Below are 22271 nucleotides of genomic sequence, written 5' to 3' on the forward strand. Positions count from 1 at the left end.
TTTCAAGCGGTGGGACAGCAAAGGGATGGTTACTATCGGACATTTATATGATACGGAAATACTACTTTCATTTGACCAATTATGTAAGAAATATGACCTACCACGAAATGAGTTTTTCAGATACCTTCAGATACGAAGTTTTTTAAATAGCCAAAAAGACACTGGCCTCTGTCACCAACCCTCTCCGCTGGAGGAGATAGTCTCTGCTGGAAAGACGAGAGGCATTCTGGGGCTTGGGTATAGAGCACTTTCAGAAAGGCAAACCTGCATTTACGCCCAAAGACTGGAATAATGACCTGAACATTAATACTGATGCAGCAACTTGGTCACTAATATGGCAATCGGCAAACGACATCTCAATCTGTAATAGGACGAAGGAAACGCAATTTAGACTACTACAACGTTTGCAGATTACTCCCCAACTTAGACATAAAATGGATCATAACAAATCGGAAATGTGTACAACGTGTATTACCGAGGTTGGGAGCTTTGTTCATTGTGTTTGGACTTGTAGATATATAGATGATTACTGGAAAGGTATAGTGGATAAAATTCATCTAATTCTAGATGTTACATTGGATAAGGACCCCATGTGTCTATTGTTTGGGTTGCCAGACAAACAACTTAAAAGTATGCATTCCAAAAGACTTCTGTGTATCCTCACTTTTTGTGCAAGGAAAAATATATTGCTGAAATGGATAGACTGCAAACCGCCTACAATAGCTGGATGGCACAAGGTAATTTTTGATATGATTCCTATGGAATATCTGACATAAGTGTAAGATAAAGACATTCTATAAGATTTGGTCTCCGTTCTTAGATTATATTGGTACCAGACTGGCTGCCATTGTAATGAAAGCTTTGGTGGATTACACTCAAGAAAGTACACAAGACTAATGTGTAACAGATCTACAATGTATGGGTCACAATATTATTTACTGTGCTGGTGTTGTGCTGCCGCTGTGTTTAGGACTGTAAGACATGGATGCTGTCCATGGAGGACGGAGGATGGGGGTGATCCCCCCATATATGATGGCATTTGTTGTCATTTTCTTTTCTGTTTATTTCTGATATGTGACATGGCCTCCTCCCCCCCTGTTTTTTTGTTTTTGTTTTGTTTTGTTTGTCTTTGTTTTTTGTTTGTAAAAAAAAAGAGAAAGAAAATTTTCTGTTATTGTTTATGGACAATGTACTGCATAACAAAGTGCAAAACTAGTTTTCTACTATTAATGGGACAATAACCTCCCCCACGGATACTAGTTGTTGTTGTTATGTCCTGTTGTGTACATGTCTCTGTGAAACTCAATAAAAATATTAACAACAACAACAACAAAAAAACACATAGGTCACATACATTAATACATACAATAAAAACAGACAGATCAAATCATGATACAGGTGATGGTACTCCTGCTGGGCATTGCTGCCTGACGCACCTCCAACAGTGCCTTTAGAACAGGTGTGCTGTGACACCTCACTGAACACCTATGTGGGCCTAACTGGGTCATCAGCTGGGGACCACCAGTCAGACAAAGCAGTGTTTATAAAATGTAGTGCCTATTTAAAAAGTCCAGTCATTTAAAAATAATTTAAAAAAAAAAAAAAAAACGATTATGACGATTATTCAACTAATTAAAATTCTCCACGATAAAGTTATCGCGGGTGTTTTTATCGCGATTAACGATAAACACGATAATCGTCCCATCCCTAATCTGTCGCCATGACAAACTAGTCCAGACCCCAGGTTACACACACACACACACGCACGCACGCACGCACTCACACACACACACACACACACACACACACATAACCACGCAGGCCTCAGCTGCACGGGACGGCTGTTTTCCTCTGCAGAAAATTGGACACAAGCAAGGATATGAAGATGGATGACACACACAGACATAACCAGACACACACACACACACACACACACACACACACACCCTCCATGCCCCTCACTTCCACCATCCATCAGCCATGATGTCTCATTGATGTTCTGTGGTGCATGTACCGTACATATGTTAGGCAAACACAACAGGCTTTTAGACAACGATGTCATCTGTGTTGTCCTTCACCCCTTCATATAACCCACATAACTGCTTCATAACTCATAACTAAACCAAGGCCTCGTCTATTCAGTAGAATCAGGCATGAAGATGTCCTATGGCTATAGGGCCTCACAGTACAGTGGCGATGTACACTCGCTGAACACTTTATTAGGAACACCTGTACACTGTGTGGGGAATGTTTTCTTGGCACATTTTGGGCCTGTTAATACCAGTCAATCATCGATTTGATCCGCTTGAATGCCACAACAGCCTATTTGTATAGAACACCTTTGGGATGTGGTAGAACGGGAGATTCACAGCTTGAAAGTGCACCTGAAAAATCTGCAGGAATTGTGTGATGCAATCATGTCATCATGGACCATAATCTCAAAGGAATGTTTCCAACATTTGTGGAAGCTATGCCACGAAGAATTTAAGCTGTTTTGAGATCAAAGGGAGGCCCTACCCAGTATTAGTATGTATAGTGTTCCTAATAAAGTGTTCTGTGAGTGTATGTATGTATGTTATTGTTGTTGTTAATAATAATAATAATAATAATAATACATTAGACTTATATAGCGCTTTTCTCGACACTCAAAGATGCTTTACAAACTGAAAAAATCGAGTAGTAATAGTAATAATTTTAAAAAGGGACTTGTTGTTGTTGTTGTTGTTGGTGTTGTTGTTGTTCCCCATGATGAAATTGCGGAGGGGCCAGTGGATCTGGCTCCGTCTGTGTGTAGGAAACGTGTGTGAACGATGCGTCTCGTCTTAGAGAGGAGGCTGTAGGATGCTAATGGGGGAAAGATGCTAAAGAGGAAACAAATTCCACGTTGAACAAGCATATCTCCTGTCCCGGTAGTGATATTATGGTCAGGAGGTTCGGTACATATTTGCAGCCCCTCATGAGCAACGAACATGTTTCTCACGAGGACCTATAAGCTCCGCCCCTTTAGAAGTTGTTTATTCTCTCTCTGGTTAACTCATCAACTGCCAAAGAGTTACCGGAACACTCACCACCAGCTATAGTATTCTATGTGGTATCTACCTAGCAACAATACTTTGATTGGCTAAAAAAATTAAGCATCATCATTATTTATGCATGTTTGGTGAATGACGTCGCCCCACTCTAGAATGTTGACCGTTTGCATGACATCACCCTCGGCACCGAATGAGTTAATCCACAAAACGCACGTCTGAATAACGTCCACCGATTCACACGGAGAAGCCGCGCTGCGTCGTCCGGGACAACGGTGTTTACTGTAGACTGGTTGTTGTTGTTGTTGTTGTTGTTGTTGTTGTTGTTGTTGTTTGTTGGCATTGTTTCGGTGCGTGCGATGGTCCCTGTGCTGATGAGGGGTTGTGGACGGAGCGTGACACCCCCCCCCCCCCAGGTTAGAGGTCGTGAGGTCAGGACTCTGTTATTGAAAAAAGCTGTTGAGGTCTGCTTCAGGGGTCATGGTCGATGGCGGTTATCTGGTCCAACGGCCGGGACTCAGTTTGATTCCGAGCACCTCGGCCAAGGGACCCCCCTCACCCCCCCCCCCCCCTCCCCACACCCCCTCCCTCACCCTCCTATCCCCAGCCCCTTTAATCAAAACGAACAAAGAGAACGAGACCCTGGGCCCCCCAATCTCCAACTGAGGGAGCCATTAAATAAATAACATGACGGTTAGCGTGGCCTATAGAAGTATAATTACTGTCACTCTCTCTCGCTTTATACCCCCCGCTGGCCCCTCCCTCTCATTAGCCATCAATAGGCTTAATTAAATCACCCAGCCCTCTAACCGCCCCCCTCCCACACACACACACACACACACCCCACCGCCCCCCCCCCCCAACTTAAACCCACCAAGGTCCTGCTACAAAACACATTGGGTGCTCACCCTGCCTCTCTCTCTCTCTCTCTCTTTCATTCTCTTCCCTCGGCTCTCTGTCTCTTTCTCTCCCTCTTTATCCTCCCCTTCCTCTCCCTCCCCCCCCTCCATCTTCTCTACGCGTTGACCTGAAACTAAAACATGTCAGGTCATTAGGCTGACGGACCTGTCAGGGTCGTTGCTGCCACAGTCAATTCTAGCAGGTAGACGAGAGACCCGGTCCAGTTCATTAGTCTTCCTCCTCTCCTCCTCCCCTCCTCCCTCCTCCTCCTCTCCTCCTCCCCTCATCCCTCACTCCAGACCAGATACCCTTGGTAGAGATCTGATGGGCCCTGGAGGGAGAGAGCGTTACACCAGCTGTGAGCTGACAAACTCCTTAATTTGTTGTGATTTCATCTGTGTCCAATCATTCATAGTCTCCCCCCCCACCCCCACACCCCCTTCTCTCTCAGAGGGGATATGATTATCAATCAACCTGCGCTTGGTTTCCAGGAGGCCTCTCTGATCCTAGTTCGTCTTATCCGACTTGTGTATGTTCTGTTAGCTAACACGAGTCTCAATGCGTATTTCAACGTTATGTCGTCTTGACTTGTACAGTTACGATCTGTAATCAACAGCGTATCAATTGCGGTGGCACACAGGGTCCACAGCAGTCCCCATCACCAGGGGAGGCTGGTGGAGGTGGAAATAGGAGGACGGGGCTCGTTGTAATGTGTGGAACGGAATGAGGGATGTATCAACTGGGTGTGATTGATCCATGCTTTACATTGAGCCCGTCCTCCGATTTTCAGCCTCCACTGGCCTCCCCCAGGCAGCCTCCACCAGGCAGCCTCCACCAGCCAGCCTCCACTAACCATTAAGCAGCCAGACATCCATAACCATCATTACAAAGACGGACGTCTCTATTATTGTTTTTCTATACTTTTTTTTTACCCTCGGGGTCATGTGATTTATGAGGGTCGATCAGTCAGTGTTGGCCAGAGTGTCGTAGGGTGACTTGGTTAGAATGATCCGTCTCCTATGAAGCCCCTATGACATTCCATCAGTCTCAAGGCTTCTAGATAGATAGATAGGTATTTATTGATCCCTGAGGGGAAATTAAGGCGTTACAGCAGCTCACACCACAAACAACAACAACAACAACAACAAAAGTGACAATTGAGTAAAGGTATAAAAATAAAAAAATCATAATAAAAAAAGGCGTCTGAACATTTTGTACAGTAAGAACAGTAGGATTTAACATCCCCCAGTCTGACTCTGATCGCCCCGATCGAGCCATCCGGTAGAGGATTTGTACAGTCTTATTACAGCAGGCAGATCTCCTCTAGCGCTCCTAGATGATGATTACAGTAATTGCTGAAGCAGAAACGGAGATTGTAACACTGTGATCGATGCTGGTGTCATGTCTCTCCACCGCTGCTCAGAGCTTACCTCCCTGCCCCTGGCTGATGGTAATGACCTTAGGTAAACCAAACCCCCCCACACGATCAATAGTCATCTATGAGAAGACACAGCTCTTGATTTCATAAGGTACCTCCGAGCGATGGAGACTAACTGATTAGATTATTGATCGGCTGTTTGTGTGTGTCATGTATTATTTATCTGGCCGTCATTTGTTTGGCCCTTCATGGCAAAGGCAACAACCACAACTCATCATCCACTGACAGGTTGTGGTCATAATGATATTATGGTAATAAAACAACACAATGTAATAGTAACGTAATTATATTTTCTTATGATATTAGAATGTTAGGATGGTAATGTTGGTGTAGTAAGAAGAACATTATATCCAGAGTCAGATTCAGGACTGCTGTGTGTGCCAGGGGAGGCTGGCGGAGGTAGAAATCAGAGGATGGGCACATTGTAATGCACAGAATGGAATGAGGAATGCCGTCACACCTGTTTGACACCATTCCTCATTCCATTCTGCGAATTACAAACAGCCGTGACACCTTTTCTCATTCCATTCCATGCATCCATCGCAATGAGCCCGTCCTCTGATTCCTACCTCCGCCAGCCTCCCCTGAACTGCATCTGCAGTCACACTCAGGCTCTATTCCCCCAGTCCTCCGGTAGCGAACAGAATAACACCACCCCCCCGTCCCGCCCCCCCACTCCCTCTTCCCCACCCCCCCTTCCCCACTTTAACTGTCAACTGGGAAGGGAATGGGCTGTGTGAACGTACGCTTGGCTGCGGAGTCGCCAGCGGATCTGGATGATGGAGATACCAAAACATCCTTTGTTCGAGAAGAAACCAGCGGCAAAACAAAAGGTGAAATGTGAGGTTACAGCCGTCCGTTCCTTCTGGCTTTGGTTTTCTCTCCTGACGTGACCCAGAATAGAGAGCATGGAGAAGCCATCTGGAGATGTAGCTGCTGGAGTTGGACGGGCCTGTGGGATGGTGAAAACATCAGGCCTGCGATGGGAGGAGATACGTAAGGATACCAATGATCTGTGAGAGACGTGATTGAGAAACGGCTTTCATAGGGGTATGGTAGATCTATTACAAGCCTTCCAGGGACTTGCTCTCTCTCTCTGTCTTTAACATAAATTGTAATAAGCAGAGTTGAATTAAAGCTTTCCCCGGAAAAAAATGTATTGCCCTGGGTGTAATGGTTATTGTCTGCTTGGAAGAGGAACTTGTTGGCATGCGCGGAGCTTTTAACAGGGATCGTAATTTATCGGGTTTTTTGAACGGCAACCAAGGAGTGACAGATTTAATGCAAGGCTTATGGCTTGTTCTGCGAGGCTTGTGTTGTGTGCAACACTCAGGTCGGGGTTGTCCTGGAGAGGAAGGTATTTCTATCTGACTTGGCTGTGGATTCCTCGCTGCTGCAGAATAATAACCAGGAGAAGAAGAAGAAGAAGCAGCCAGGATGTTCTCATGTCTCATGAATACCTTGAGGGAATTAGATAACAGAGGCAGGTTCCAAAGCTCTGTTTGGAAAGTCTTTAATGATGGACGACATTGTCTTGAAAAACTTGAAAAGAACGTTTTAATCGTCGTATATTTCTGGTGACAAGTCAGGTTAAGAGGTTTAGTCCAGATCTGCGCAACGAGCGTATTATCTTCTCTTGTTTCTCATCTCCTGTTTTTGTCTTTCTGTCTTTCTTTTTTTTTCTTCTTTTCTTTCTTCAAAGCACTGTCTGTCCTGTGAAGTCAGGAACGATTTATCGCCTGTGATCATGGCGTTCTATGACCGCCAGCGTGCCGATCAGAGATGTTGTGTTGAATCAGGAACAGAGTAGGAGTTTGTGGTCCTGTCCTCAGCTCTTGGCCGCCTCACTGAGTTTCCTCATGTGGCAGATCAAATCGCCCTAATGACATTTGTTACATTCTGACATTCCTTCAGCTCAAATATGTTGTGAAATTAAGATTTAATACATTGGAAAATGGCCCTACCTACCTCAATCAGAATGACTTGGAAGACGTTTTTTTTTTTTACAGACTGATTGCTTAGAGACCACGTAACCAGAGAGGTGGACTTTGGTTTAATACCGTACTGTACCCGACTCATTAGGAACCTATTCATGTGCTTCTGTTGAAATAGAGAGGAACTTTATGTATGACTAAGAGGAAAACATGTTACCGTAAATGGTTATATGTGTGATGTTTTCTGTGTCAAAATGTTCTGCAATGGATGTCAAAGAATGGATTCTGTACATTCCAGATAAGGTGTTGTGGAATCTTAATTTAGATACGTTAGTCACATTGTGTGTGTGTGTGTGTGTTTGTTTGTCTTTGTGTGTGTCTGTCTTTGTGTGTGTGTCTGTGTCTGTGTCTGTGTCTGTGTGTGTGTGTGTGCGTATGTGCGTATGTGCGTGTGTGCGTGTGTGTGTGTGTGTGTGTGTGTGTGTGTGTGTGCGCGTCGTGCGTGTCTGTCTGTGTGTGTGTGTGTGTGTGTGTGTGTGTGTGTGTGTGTTTGTGTGTGTGGTGAACCAACCATTCCCTAATAGGGCCGTGGGCTCACAGTAGAGTCAGAATGTGCTGCTGTGGTCATTTCCTCCCTCTGGTGAGTTGAACAGGAAGTGTCCATGTTGGGCCAGCCAGCTTGGCAGGGTAAGCATCGTAACACGCTTCCTGTCTGCCTGCCCGTGATACCCAGGAGACGCAGGGCTCCCATTAAGGACAATTAGCATTAGCAACACTCTCCCTCTCTCTTCTCTCCCTCCTCCTCCTCTCCCTTCCCCTCTCCTCCACTCCCTTCCCCTCTCCTTTCCCTCTCCCTCTCCCTCCCCTCTCTCCTCTTCTTCCTCCCCCTCTACTCGTCTCCCCCTCTCCGTCTCCCTCTCCTCTTCTTCCTCCCCCTCCCCCTCCTCCTCTCCTCTCCAGCGTTCGTCAGGACCGGGGGATCCAGCAGCCTCTCGCTAATTATGGTCCTTTATTTAAAACTGAAATTACAAGGAGCGCGGTCGGTCGGCTGTTGAGGAAGTGCACAGTCATCCTCTCGTGTTCTAGGGAGAGGAAGGTCGCAGAGGTTGTGTGAGGGGACGCAAAGGCATTTATGTGAGGCTTATTTGCTAGTCGAGGCCGCCCACAACTAATTACAGAAATCCCTCGGCTGAGGTAGCAGTGGTTTTTGGGGTCGGGGAATTTCCTGACCCCCGTTATGTGGCAGGAATCCACAACATGATGACGTTGACTTCACACCAGAACCGCCGCCGGCCAGATTCCCTCTCCGCTTCCTTCGCCTCTAAGGAGGCCGCTAACTTAATGACTTGTGTCTCTGAGTGTGTTGTTTCTGTTCTGCTCCATGTAACCAGCCGGACACGGACCTCCGCCCCACAGACCCCCGCCCTGGCCCCAGCCCTGGGCCCTACGAGAGGGGGTCTCGGACCAGTGACGTCGGGGGGTCGTCCTACGAGAGGGGGTCTCGGACCAGTGACATCGGAGGGTCGTCCTACGAGAGGGGGTCTCGGACCAGTGACGTCGGAGGGTCGTCCTATGAGAGGGGGTCTCGGACCAGCGATGTGGGGGGGCTGTCCTACGACAGAGGGTCCCGGACAGACGGAGGCAGCAGGGGTGCGGCCCCCAGAGGAGAGGCGTGGTCCAGTCGGGGTCAGGGGTCAGGGAGAGAGGGGAGGACCGGAGGAGGAACGCGACCGTGGAGCAACCGTCATCTAGACTAATGCAGCCAGACGCTCTCAGCCCCTCCACAGCGTCATGTCCAGGTAGGATATGAACATCATACCCATAGTGAACATCATACCCATGGTTTATCTATTAATATGAACATCCACAGCCACAGAGATGATTTATCTGTTATTCAAAGCCATATTGCTGAGAGGTTGTGATTTATCGTCCATATTGTCACGGTCCGATACTTCTAAAAGCAGAACAGAGCCAGAACTCCAGCAGCAACTAGCGAGACCCCGCTGCTGTACAAGAGGCAGATGATGGACGAAATGCGCTCTGACATTATCAGCCATAAATCACAGCCTAGAGGGTGTTATTGCTTTTAAGCAAAGGTTATACAAGGAATATGAAAATTGTGCCTAAGAAAATAACTGCCATAACTATTTGTTCTGTGATGGATTGTGGTGGTTTCTTCCCTGCGCTGAGAAATATAGTTTCCCAAAACTACAAACGTTGTCAATGGAACTTGATACACAAATCTACTGCAGTGTATCATAGGGAATCATAATCGGTGATCCAACCGTGACATTATGGTTATTAAATCACGGCTTTGATACGCCTCTTGGCCAATCACAATGCCTTTAAAACAATAACATTCTTTTTGTTTTATTAACTATCCCATTGAGATGGGATCTCTTTTCCAAGGGAGTTTTTACATGTAGGCTATGACCTGCTCAGCATTGTTCACTGGATTACTGTCTGATAATATGACTCTTAAGAGGAGCCTCCTGTACTGTAAAGGACAGGGTTCCCGCGCTGGTCTTAAAAAGCCTTAAAGTCTAAAATCCACCAAACCAATTTTTAAGGCCCAAAAAAGGTCCAGAATTTTAGTCATTCGATCTAAAAATGAGGTGCTAGGTCTTAAAAATTAGATCCTGCAAGGAAATCAGTCCGACCACATCTATTTACGCGGAAATTAATCAAGCTGGAACCCAAAAAATGCCAATTCGCTTCCTTTTTTGTCTGTATGGCAGTGAAATCCCTAATTTCATCACCTCGAGGATGACAAAAAAGCTATCAAATGGTGTCGCGAATAGGTCTAAAATTCTATTCAAAGAGGTCTAAAAAAGGTCTAAAAAGGTCTTCAATTTGACTTGTTGAAACTTGTAGGAACCCTGAAAGGATATGATGAGTGTATATGTGTTTATAGATATGATGACTGTATATGTGTTTATAGATATGATGAGTGTATATATGTTTATAGATATGATGAGTGTATATGTGTTTATAGATATGATGACTGTATATGTGTTTATAGATATGATGAGTGGATATGTGTTTATAGATATGATGACTGTATATATGTTTATAGATATGATGAGTGTATATGTGTTTATAGATATGATGAGTGTATATGTGTTTATAGATATGATGAGTGTATATGTGTTTATAGATATGATGAGTGTATATATGTTTATAGATATGATGAGTGTATATGTGTTTATAGATATGATGAGTGTATATGTGTTTATAGATATGATGACTGTATATGTGTTTATAGATATGATGACTCTATATGTTTATAGATATGATGAGTGTATATGTGTTTATAGATATGATGACTGTATATGTGTTTATAGATATGATGACTGTATATATGTTTATAGATATGATGAGTGTATATGTGTTTATAGATATGATGACTGTATATGTGTTTATAGATATGATGAGTGTATATATGTTTATAGATATGATGACTGTATATGTGTTTATAGATATGATGACTCTATATGTTTATAGATATGATGACTGTATATGTGTTTATAGATATGATGACTGTATATGTGTTTATAGATATGATGACTCTATGTTTATAGATATGATGAGTGTATATGTGTTTATAGATATGATGACTGTATATGTGTTTATAGATGTATATCAATAGAATGTTAACAGTCTATATATAAGATGGAGCCACTAGAGATGCTCCTCCTCCTCCTCTTCTTCTACTTAATTAAAGGAGGTTTTCTTTTAATTACTCCGGCAATGACATCATCCGAGTGTAAAAATATATCTTCTCTTCTCTTTCAGAGCTCTCCATCCCCAAACTGCACAAGGAGGAACATACCACCAATCATCTCCTCCCTCCTCCCTCCTCCATCCTCCCTCCCAGTAAACAGCAGCCTATTGCGGGGCCTACAGAACCAGAACTATCTCTGTTGGACCTCCCCTGTTCTGGACAAGGCCCCAGGCTCTGAGTGTTCTAGAACCTTCCACCACTCATTGAGTACATGTGGACCTGCATGAGGGCTCTAGAGCCTTCCAGCCCCAGAACACACACCCTCCATCGCCACAGACTTGCTTCAGTTGTATAATACGCCCATATATGGTATCCATTCTGGAATCAAACCTCAACTGACCAGCCAATGTCTCCTCTTCTGCTTCTCCTATCGGATGTCTTATAATGTGTATTCCTCTGACTCGACAAGGGAGAGGGGCTGGGGGTGGTTGTGGGTGAGGGAGGGGGGGGGGGAGGAGGGACTGTTGCCTTTGGGAGAGGGCCATGGGTGGATAAAGACCTTGAAGGCAGACAGGCTGCATAACGGATGTATCTGCGCTTGTTGTGACCACGAACAGGGAGCGAATTACCTCAGATTGTGAAAATGTATTTGACTGTTATTAGCTTTTGTGCTTTTTTCTAAATGTCATCGGATGAGGTGTTAGTCCATATATTGCTTTGTACTGATAACCACAGCAGTTTTTTTTCTTTTTATGGTTTACTTTTATATACATACACACACACACTGTGAGTCAAAGGGGTTTGTCGATGCTTTGAACGTCTGCATGTTATGATGTATGCTGTATTGATGAGGAGCCCTTCCTGACTCCAGCATCCCAGCATGCTCTCTGCTTCAAGCATGGCAAAGATACAGACCGCCCTCACACACCCTCGTCACATGATCGACCACCTCAATGTCACGCCTCCATCATTACATACAATAGTACAATAGATTATCCAACTGTTCTTTGCTCCTTGCTGGTTCGATGTGCTGTTTGGTTTCTCAGTAATTCGCTCCCTGTTGCTCGCCCACGTCTCTCTCCCCTCCTCCTCCTCCTCAGTTCCTCTCTCTCTCTTCTCTGCTGGGGTGAGGGAGGAGGGTGTGCTGTACACCACGTGGGGACGAAGGGCAGAGAGAGAGGAGGGGCCCACGCTCTCTTCTGTCTGCACTCAATGAGTGATGGGATGGAATGCACTTATTTAAGGCGGACATTTACAGTTCTTTCATCGAGTGGACTACAGGACTACGACTCCCAGGGTGCTTTGCTTCAGCACACCAAACAAACAATATGGCAGAACTGGATGTCCCCAGCTGGCTTTGCCTGGTCAGGTGGACGAGTCAGGTGTTCTCAGCGCTGCTGTGATTGGACACTCCACCAGTCAGTCACAGGAAGCAGATGAAGCAAAGGGGTGGGACTTCCTGTATTTGGTCCAATCGCCACCAAGGAACTGTCAGTCCAGCTGTACTATTACGTGACTGGGTTCGCCGTGCGAATCGTCTCTGACTTCTCAACCCTATTTTCTATAGAGGTGTATTTTGTTTTAAATATTGAACTGAAAAACTCAACTTCTGGTTGGTGGGTAACAGAGAGAGGGGTCTCTGTCATACTGGCTGTAGCCATGGAGACCAGGGGGTGCCATAGAAACACAGACAGACAGACAGACAGACTGACAGTTGGGTCTGTAGACTATCATGTTGTTATGAGGTCTGACACACACTAACATCAACACTCCTTAGTACACCTGGCCCAAACATCCCTCTGTACTAGATGTCGTGCACGTTTGGATGTTGGAGCAGACTTTCTAATACTCCTACAGGCCATACTTTGTGAACTTTGAACTCTGAACTACAACCTCTGCTAGGAGGAGGCGCCATTTTGCTTCCGGCATGGCAGCTGAGAATGGCCTGTGCTCATTGGCTGTCGATGAGCCTATGGCTTGGCTGCTGATTGGCTGTCCATCTCTAAAGCAAATACGAACGTCCTCCCTCCCTCCCTCCTGATCCTATCGGAGGGTCCAGTGTGTTGTAACCGTGACGACAGAGCTTCGCCGTGATCCCTGTCAGCCAGCCAGTCAGTCGTTGTCATTCAGCCTTACCTGTGTCCTACCAGACAAACCAGCCTTTTTAATCTCCACACTTTAGCTTTTCATATTTATTAGTTAATTACAGAAAACATATAAACATATTTTTTCATTGTGAACTTGCAGTTTTTGGTGTTGGGACCTAGCATTCATCGTAGTCCTTTAGATTTCATAATGTGCTGTTCGTGGGAATGGAAATGAGTAATAATTAATGTCATATGCAAAGAATGATTAAGCGATTTCCCCCCCCACCCATAATGCAATATTCCTCTAAGTTTGTGTCATTTGGTTATGGTTATGGTTGTCATGTGACCACAGTAACTACTAAATACTGGGACAATTGAACCCATATTGTGGGAATTACTCACTAGTTCCCCTTTCTAAAACAAGTTGTCTGTCTTATGTCTTGTTGCCCTGTTAACTGTTCTTGCGGTTCCTGCCCCCGCCCCACACACACACACACACACACCTCTCTAGAAACCCATTCTGGTGCCTTTAGTCAGAGTCAGACAGGGGAGAAGGAATAGAATAAGCACCTATATCAAACAAAACACTTTGAATCCCCCCCCCCACCAGTGTAATGCTTTCCCATGCAAGGTAGTGAACAAGTGCATACTGCAGGGAAGAGAAGGGTGGAGAAGGCCTATAAGAGTATTCCTACCATGTTCTTGTCTTATTTGTTTACGTGCGTGGGTAAAAGTCATGAATGTTCGTTTCACATTTGCAATATTCCTCTTCGTTTGTACATTTTCAGAGTAGGTGTTTGAAGGCGAGGAGTCCGCCTTGTGGTTTTCAATTGAAGGGGGGAAAAAACGTTCTCCCCAGAAAAGAACACATTTTTGAATTCAGTGTTGTTTTTTTAGCGTATTCACTTCAAAGGGGGGAAAGGACCCCTTAAAAAGGAATGTACGCCGCCCAAAATGTTCTGCCCTTTGGATTTGCCTGTCAGAAAGTCCCCTGCCTGCTGCCAGCCAGAGCCATAAAGCCTTAGTGTTGCCTTGCGGCCCGTTTCATGGCTCCGGGCCCAGCTGTGAACACGTGTCCAGACCCGGCCAACAGCCCTCTGTGGGCTGCTGCTGCTCAGAGCCCCGCGGGCCAAGGCTGCTGGCTACAGCTAGCTACTGGAGCTACGTCACAACCTGGCACGTCCCCACACACATGCAGAGGGCCTGCTCTCCCTCTCTCTCTCTCTTTCTCTCTCTCTCCCTCTCTTCCTCCCTCTCTCTCTCTATCCCTCTCTCTTTCCCTCCCTTTCTCTCTCTCTCCCTCCCTTTCTCTCTCTCTCCCTCCATCTCTCTCTATCCCTCTCTCTTTCCCTCCCTCTCTCTCTCTCTCTCCCTTCCTCTCTCTCTCCCTTCCTCCCTATCTTCCTCCCTCTCTCTCTCTTTCCCTCCCTCTCTCTCTCTCTCTCCCTTCCTCTCTCTCTCTCTTCCTCCCTCTCTTCCTCCCTCCCCCTCCCTCCCTCCCTCCCTCTCTCTCTCATTGACATCAGTTACCAGGATGGCAACGCACCCCCCCTCCCCCCTCCCTCCCTTTCAAGACAGCCTTGGTTCTTAACGACCGCGGTACGCCTCGCTACTTCTGAGTCTTTTTAGAAGCCGTTTTATTGGCTGCCAGAGCGTCAGCGGCGGGGGCTGATATACGGCCCCTAGGTAGCTGGAAGGGCAGAGGTCAAGGCTGCAGCTAATCGCGTCTTTCCCTTGGATTTCTGGCTTCTAAATACAGGAGGAGGAAGTCGGTTTGGCAGTGTCACGTTGCCGCGGTTACTCCCCGAACTGAGGCGGTTGATTGGTTGGCGAAGAAGGGGGTCCAGTGTTTGTTGGATGGTCACCAGTGCGCTGGGGTTCATGTGTGAAGGTGTCAGCTTGACAGTTGGAGGTATAGATGGGACACCCCCCCCCCGTTAGGAAGGTGGTGATTGGGGAGGGCCGTGTCAGAGATGAACCCAGGTATGTGGGTCAGCTGTCATGCATTCCACAGACTGATGTCACCAGGGTGAGGGTTCACACACTGATCCAACACCCACCACCACCACCTTAGTTTCCCCAGCCCCCACCTCTCCTCCTCCTCCTTACAGTCTCACCTGCCCCCCCCCTCCACTCCCCAGCCTTACAGTTTCACCTGCCCCCCCCCCTCCACTCCCCAGCCTTACAGTTTCACCTGCCCCCCACCTCTCCTCCTCCTTCCCCCACATACACCCCCCCCAGCTCCAAGTCTCTCCACCCCCCCCCCCCCCCCCCCCCATCTCCAGAGGGGGACCCTGGGGTCCCGGGGTAACAGCAGCTGTCAGAAGCCCTAGGGTTCTAGGGTTTATGTGCAGTGCCAGTCCCTACCGGAGATGGGCTTCAAAGGAAGGCCAGTGGAAAGGGCAGGGCTGAAACTCCATCCCCCAGCAGGCATGCCCCTGGCCCCGGCCTCCTCCTTACATGGCCCCTCCGACCCCTCTGTACACTCACACCCCCACGCTACTACTGCCCCTCCTCCCCTGCTGCCCGGCCCACGCCATGCCCAACTAGGGGGGCCAGAGAGGGGGGCTTCACCCGACTGACCTAGGGGGGGGATAGGTAGGTGAAGGGTCCATCAATACCTTTAGCACGATAGCTCGAAATAACACACTATCTATTAGGCCAGGAGTTTCCCCTTGACTAGAACAACTTGTGGCGTCAGAGAGCCCAGTCCAAGGCTAGGATTTCCACTGAGGGGTTGCAGGATTTCACAGAGAGGAGGTCAAAGGGCAGTGGCTCTTATGATCCAATCAAATGGCGCTCGGATGCTGTAGGCTCGTCCCTGATTGGTGGTGTGGCAGGCTGTTTGTTGGCTACTTGGCTTGTGGGGAGAGGATGGAGTAAGGAGAGAGAGATGAATTAAAACACGTCCTCATGGGGGGAAAGTCCAGGTTAAGCCAAGGAGTGAAGAGACAGGGAACCTCCCTTGTGTTGAGTTGACAACTAAACATTTGAATACTCACTGTCACTGTTTCTGTCACTTCTTCCAGCGAGTATAAACAACATCCGTTACAAGATATTTGTTTGTTTCCTCTCTTACAAAGCAGTGTTAGAATGTCCTGAGCCCGGCAGGCTGAGCGGACATGGTTCTCTGGCCCTCAAAGCCATGTTTTGTAACTGGAGTTCATAGTGTCACCGTAATCTGCACTTAACTAGCACTTAACTTAAGAACCTACAGCCCTAAAGCCCTCTTAAACCCCCTTAAACCCCTTCCCTCTGTCAAAACCTGCTCTTTTCATTAGTCTCATAGATTATTATTATTATTTTCGTCTTTTTGTTTTTTCATCGCTGAATGTAAGGTCATCAAAGATGTGTATATAGATTTGTTTATGTGTGTGTGTTTTTTTGTTTTTTTCTTGCACCGGCCAAATTGAAATTTGATTAAAAAGAAAGTTGTTTAGAGCGATTTACAGAAAACGACTTGTGCGATAGTGTGTGGAGTTGTGTGGGACTGGAGAGTTTATTGTACAGATTAATACATTAATCATTTTTTTTAAATAAATGTGATGATTTCTTGAGGCACCTTGTCGCTGCCTTCTCACATTTTGTGCCAAAATCATTCCACAGTATTTCCAGTTTACAGAGGGCGGGAGGTTCCCCTGATAGAGACGCGTCTCTGAGACGAGTCTGAGCTGAAATAAAAGGGGACATATTCAATCTGAGGTTGTTTTTCTTTTGTTTTTCTGCTTGTTATTATGTTCTTTTTGTGTTCTAAAATAGAAACAACAAACAACAACAAAAAAGATGTCTTATTTTGGAAGCTGTATCGGATAGATTTTATTTAAGGAAATCTTGTAATTTTGTAAAGTGGGCCTTATTGAAATATATTTAGTATTTTTGTCTTCTTGATTTTAAGGATGATATTTTCTTTTTTTTGCAAGATAATAATGTACTATCTTTCTCATCGATGCACTCCTGGAGAGTACTACTTTTCCTGTTTTGTTCGTTTTAAGAGAGACGTTCTCAGACAGAGAGAGATGACAGAGACTAGCTGGACAGAGAGACTAGTCGGACTGAGAGACTAGCTGGACACAGAGACTAGCTGGACAGAGAGACTAGCTGGACAGAGAGACTAGCTGGACAGAGAAACTAGCTGGACAGAAAGACTAGCTGGACAGAGAAACTAGCTGGACAGAGAGACTAGCTGGACAGAGAGACTATCTGTACACAGAGACTAGCTGGACAGAGAGACTAGCTGGACAGAGAGACTAGCTGGACAGAGAGACTAGCTGGACAGAGAGACTAGCTGGACAGAGACACTAGCTGGAGAGAGAGAGACTAGCTGGAGAGAGAGAGACTAGCTGGACAGAGAGACTAGCTGGACAGAGAGACTAGCTGTACACAGAGACTAGCTGTACACAGAGACTAGCTGTACACAGAGACTAGCTGTACACAGAGACTAGCTGGACAGAGAGACTAGCTGGACAGAGAGACTAGCTGGACAGGGTCTGTGTCAGAGCAGAGAGCAGACCGGCGTCTCAGAGTCTTTGAGGAATGAGAATGATGTGATTGTATCAGGAGCATGTCTCCTCACAGCCAATCAGAGTAGAGCGTGTCTGCTCACAGCCAGTCAGAGGGGAGGACGAGGGCCTGGTGTCTCTGGTTTTATGAGCGATTTCAGGAGTCCGCCGGTCCTCCAGGGTCTCCCTCTCACACATTCAGGAGCTGTGCTGTATGTACGTACGCAAGTGCTGCCAAAGAAAGAGATGTTCAGGCCTTGAGATACATACACACACACACACACACACACACACACACACACACACACACACGCACACACACACAGGCTGTAACATGATTGAAAACCCATAGAAGCATTTATATGAAACTTGATATTCCCTCTCTCTCTCTCACACACACACACACACACACACGCACACACTCCTTTATACAGACACACACACATGCACACACACACACACACTCCTTTATACAGACACACACACACACACACAAGAAGAATCTAGGCCTGTACAATCAAAACACAGGAATTGGAACGTTTTTTTTATACTGCAGTGTGTTTCTAAATGGGTAAATGGATGTCTTTAAGAAGGGGAGGGGGGGAGTAATATATGTTATGACTCAGATCAAAAGGGTATTATTATTATTATGACGATGATGATGATGATGATGGGCGTTCGTTGCTCCAAGCTTCTCTGTGTGTGTCTCAGTGATGCTCAGCCACCCTGTGCTGTGGGACGCTGGTTCCTGTCATAGAATAAATAAACCTTGTGCATGTCTAATCTTACCGCTCTGCATGTAGGGCTCCAAGCTGCCACTGTACAGCCAAACATGTATTCCAATAAAATAAAAAAGCAACCCGTTTGTCACCTGGTCTTTGTGTGTGTTCAACCCGTTTGTCGCCTGGTCTTTGTGTGTGTTCAACCTGTTTGTCGCCTGGTCTTTGTGTGTGTTCAACCTGTTTGTCGCCTGGTCTTTGTGTGTGTTCTGTTTGTGACCTGGGGGGTATTCCATCAAAGTCGCTTAAGGAAAATACAGCCTTATTTTTGATAAGTCTCGGGAAATGTATTAGAAATAAGCCTGGATTTTCCTTTAGCGATGTTGATGGAATACCCCCCTGGTCTTTGTGTGTGTTCTGTGTGTAACCTGGTCTTTGTGTGTGTTCTGTGTGTTGTGTGTAGGAGGGACGTCGTGTTTACGGGACTGTGGGAGCGTTCCTTGGTTCTGTCATGTTCAGGTCTTTCAGCGTAGTTAGCAACCTGCAGTAAGCAGCTTGGATGTGACAGTGCCACACCCTAACTTGTGTGTGTGTGTGTGTGTGTGTGTGTGTGTGTGTGTGTGAGAGAGAGAGAGAGACAGGGAGGGGGAGAGAGAGAAAGGAAGAGAAGGGAAAAACACAAAATTATAGAGCTATCGTACCTGCAATTGCGACATAGCGCGGCATTTGACAGCGTGCGAGATAAGCAAACAAGCAGACAAATTAGGCAAATCCGTCAGGTGAGAGGCCAAACCACAGGCCTGTGAGGTATGCAGAGTCAGCACACACACACACACACACACACACACACACACACACACACACACACACACACACACACTCACACACACACACCTCTCTGTTAAAGCAACAATGCATAGCTGGCAGTGTGTGTGATGTGGGGAGAGCTGCTCCTCTACGGAACGCCTAGCAGTGTGCAGACGGCAAAGCCCAGAGGGGCCTGAATAACACCTGAGCATGGTGGTACCCCTTTGGGACTGACTAACAACTGAGCATGGTTTTAATCAGGCCCCGGGGGTAGCACCATGCTCAGGTGTTAGTCAGGCCCCGGGGGTATCACCATGCTCAGGTATTAGTCAGGCCCAAAGGGGTACAAACACCCCTTTGGACCTGACTAATACCTGAGCATAGTGGTACGGTACCCCTTCGGGCCTGACTAACACCTGAGCATGGTGGTACCCATTGGGGCCTGGCAAAGACCTGAGCAAATGGCCTGAACTGAACTGTAGGTTGGATATTGACCCAAATTGTTGGTGTGTAGCCAAGCATGCTAATGAGTCCCACTGCTCGCTAAATGGTCGTCTGACTATGCTGCTCGGAGAGAAACTCAGCGCTTGATTTTCTCCACCACCACCACAAGGAGTATTTAAATTTAATTGGAACAACTTAAAGGATGTTGGTTGTGTGACAGCGGCTGTGTGAGTAGAGGAGAATGTGTCAGTGTTTGGTGCTTCACGTTTTACAAGCAGCCGCAGAGCGCTGAAGGAGTACTAGTGACTCTCTACCCCGCCTGTCACTACCTGCACTCTGGCATGTACTGTGTGTGTGTGTGTGTGTGTGTGTGTGTGTGTGTGTGTGTGTGTGTGTGCGTGCAGCTAGGCATGTGTGTGTGCGCGCAGTTGTGTGTATATGCAGGTGTCCGTACCTGCAGTTTGGCATTCACTGTTAGGTGTCTGTATATGTGTGCGAGCAGTTAGGCATCTACTATGTGTGTGTGTGTGTGTGTGTGTGTGTGTGTGTGTGTGTGTGTGCGCGAGCAGTTAGGCATCTTCTATGTGTGTGTGTGTGTGTGTGTGTGTGTGTGTGTGTGTGTGCAGTTTGGCATCTACTATATGTGTGTGTGTGTGTGTGTGTGTGTGTGTGTGTGTGTGTGTGTGTGTGTGTGCAGTCCTCCACTCTCTACCTCCACCAGCCTCTGTCCTCCACTCTCTACCTCTACCAGCCTCTGTCCTCCACTCTCTACCTCTACCAGCCTCTGTCCTCCACTGTCTACCTCCACCAGCCTCTGTCCTCCACTCTCTACCTCTACCAGCCTCTGTCCTCCACTCTCTACCTCCACCAGCCTCTGTCCTCCACTCTCTACCTCCACCAGCCTCTGTCCTCCACTCTCTACCTCCACCAGCCTCTGTCCTCCACTCTCTACCTCCACCAGCCTCTGTCCTCCACTCTCTACCTCCACCAGCCTCTGTCCTCCACTCTCTACCTCCACCAGCCTCTGTCCTCCACTCTCTACCTCCACCGACTACAGTCTGATCGTGTTGTTAACTGACTAGTCTGATCGTGTTGTTAACTGACTACAGTCTGATCATGTTAACTGACTACAGTCTGATCATGTTAACTGACTACAGTCTGATCATGTTAACTGACTACAGTCTGATCATGTTAACTGACTACAGTCTGATCATGTTAACCGACTACAGTCTGATCATGTTAACTGACTACAGCCTGATCGTGTTGTTAACTGACTAGTCTGATCGTGTTGTTAACTGACTACAGTCTGATCATGTTAACTGACTACAGTCTGATCATGTTAACTGACTACAGTCTGATCATGTTAACTGACTACAGTCTGATCATGTTAACTGACTACAGTCTGATCGTGTTGTTAACTGACTGACTACAGGCTGATCATGTTGTTAACTGACTGACTACAGGCTGATCATGTTAACTGACTGCCTGATCGTGTTGTTAACTGACTGACTACAGGCTGATCATGTTAACTGACTGCCAGATCATGTTGTTAACTGACTGACTACAGGCTGATCATGTTGTTCCTGTCTACAGCCTGCACTAACCCTAACCCATGCTGTTCCTGATTCTTGGTGTGTGTGTGTGTGTGTCATTATGACGAGCAGCATACGTCACTATGTGTGTGTGTGTGTGTGTGTGTGTGTGTGAGAGAGAGAGTATGCATATGCGTGTGTGTGTGTGAGCGTGAGAGAGTGTGTGTGTGTGGCTTGCTGGGTACATTTCCACCCCACCTGTGGCGTCTGAACAAGCTGAGTCACATGACTGTTTGAAGAGATGGGTTGAGACATGATGCTACAATGCTGCTTCACAGGCCTTATGAAACACACACACACACACAATGGCTAGAGTCAGCCCATATAACGTGTGTGTGTGTGTGTGTGTTTCATAACACACACACACACACACACACACACACACACACCGTAGACACAGGACCGTGGGTGGCGAGTGGGCTTTGGGTTTTTTAGACCTACATCCGCACACGTGTGCACACACACACACACTGGCTAGAGTCAGCCCATATAACGCGTGTGTGTGTGTGTGTGTGTGTGTGTGTGTGCACGTGTGCGGATGTAGGTCTAAAAAAACCAAAGCCCACTCGCCACCCACGGTCCTGTGTCTACGGTAAACCAGAAGGTTCAAAACATATAAAAATAACCCCGTTCCAACCTTGATGAGGCCTGTTCTCCAACACACCTCAAGCTGAGATCACAGCAGTTAAGTCATATGTGGTCGCATGCCCCCGATGCCCCTGCCACAAAGGCACGGAGCACAGTACACCCCTGTTTTCATAGGCCGGGCTGCTGGGGCCTAATCTGCTCTGCTCCAGCAGACCCCAGCAGCGGGCCGTGCCAAAGCCCACCACCAGCACCCTGACCCTGGCCACACGCTCCAGGGAGCTGGCCAACAGGCCGGAGGGTCAGGGAGGGGACAACCTCTATGTCAGCACTATGGAGCACTATGAGGCCACCAACAGAGATGAGTGTATGTATGTGAGAAAGAGTGTGTATATGTGTGTGTGTGTGTGAAAACAAGTAAGTATGTATGTGTGAGAATTGAGTGTGTTTGTGTGTCTATGCGAGTGTGTATATGTTACGGTACATGTGGGAAAACTAGGGTTAGGTGCTAGG

At 46.8% G+C, this 22271-nt stretch overlaps 1 protein-coding gene across 1 annotated transcript in view; it reads left to right on the forward strand.

Annotated features, from left to right (window-relative positions):
• Positions 1 to 22271, forward strand: part of luzp1 (leucine zipper protein 1) — a gene marked incomplete at both ends in the record, with an annotated part of 30918 nt that overhangs the window by 7301 nt on the left and 1346 nt on the right. Inside the window, 3 exons of the mRNA XM_080548000.1 lie at positions 8693 to 8987; positions 18794 to 18849; positions 21936 to 22133. Coding sequence (XP_080404126.1) covers positions 8693 to 8987; positions 18794 to 18849; positions 21936 to 22133 — 549 coding nt within the window. The remainder of the gene's footprint in view (positions 1 to 8692; positions 8988 to 18793; positions 18850 to 21935; positions 22134 to 22271) is intronic.

The sequence above is a fragment of the Nansenia antarctica genome (genome assembly GCF_963989245.1).
Source record: "Nansenia antarctica genome assembly, chromosome: 1".
Lineage (NCBI taxonomy): Eukaryota > Metazoa > Chordata > Actinopteri > Argentiniformes > Microstomatidae > Nansenia > Nansenia antarctica.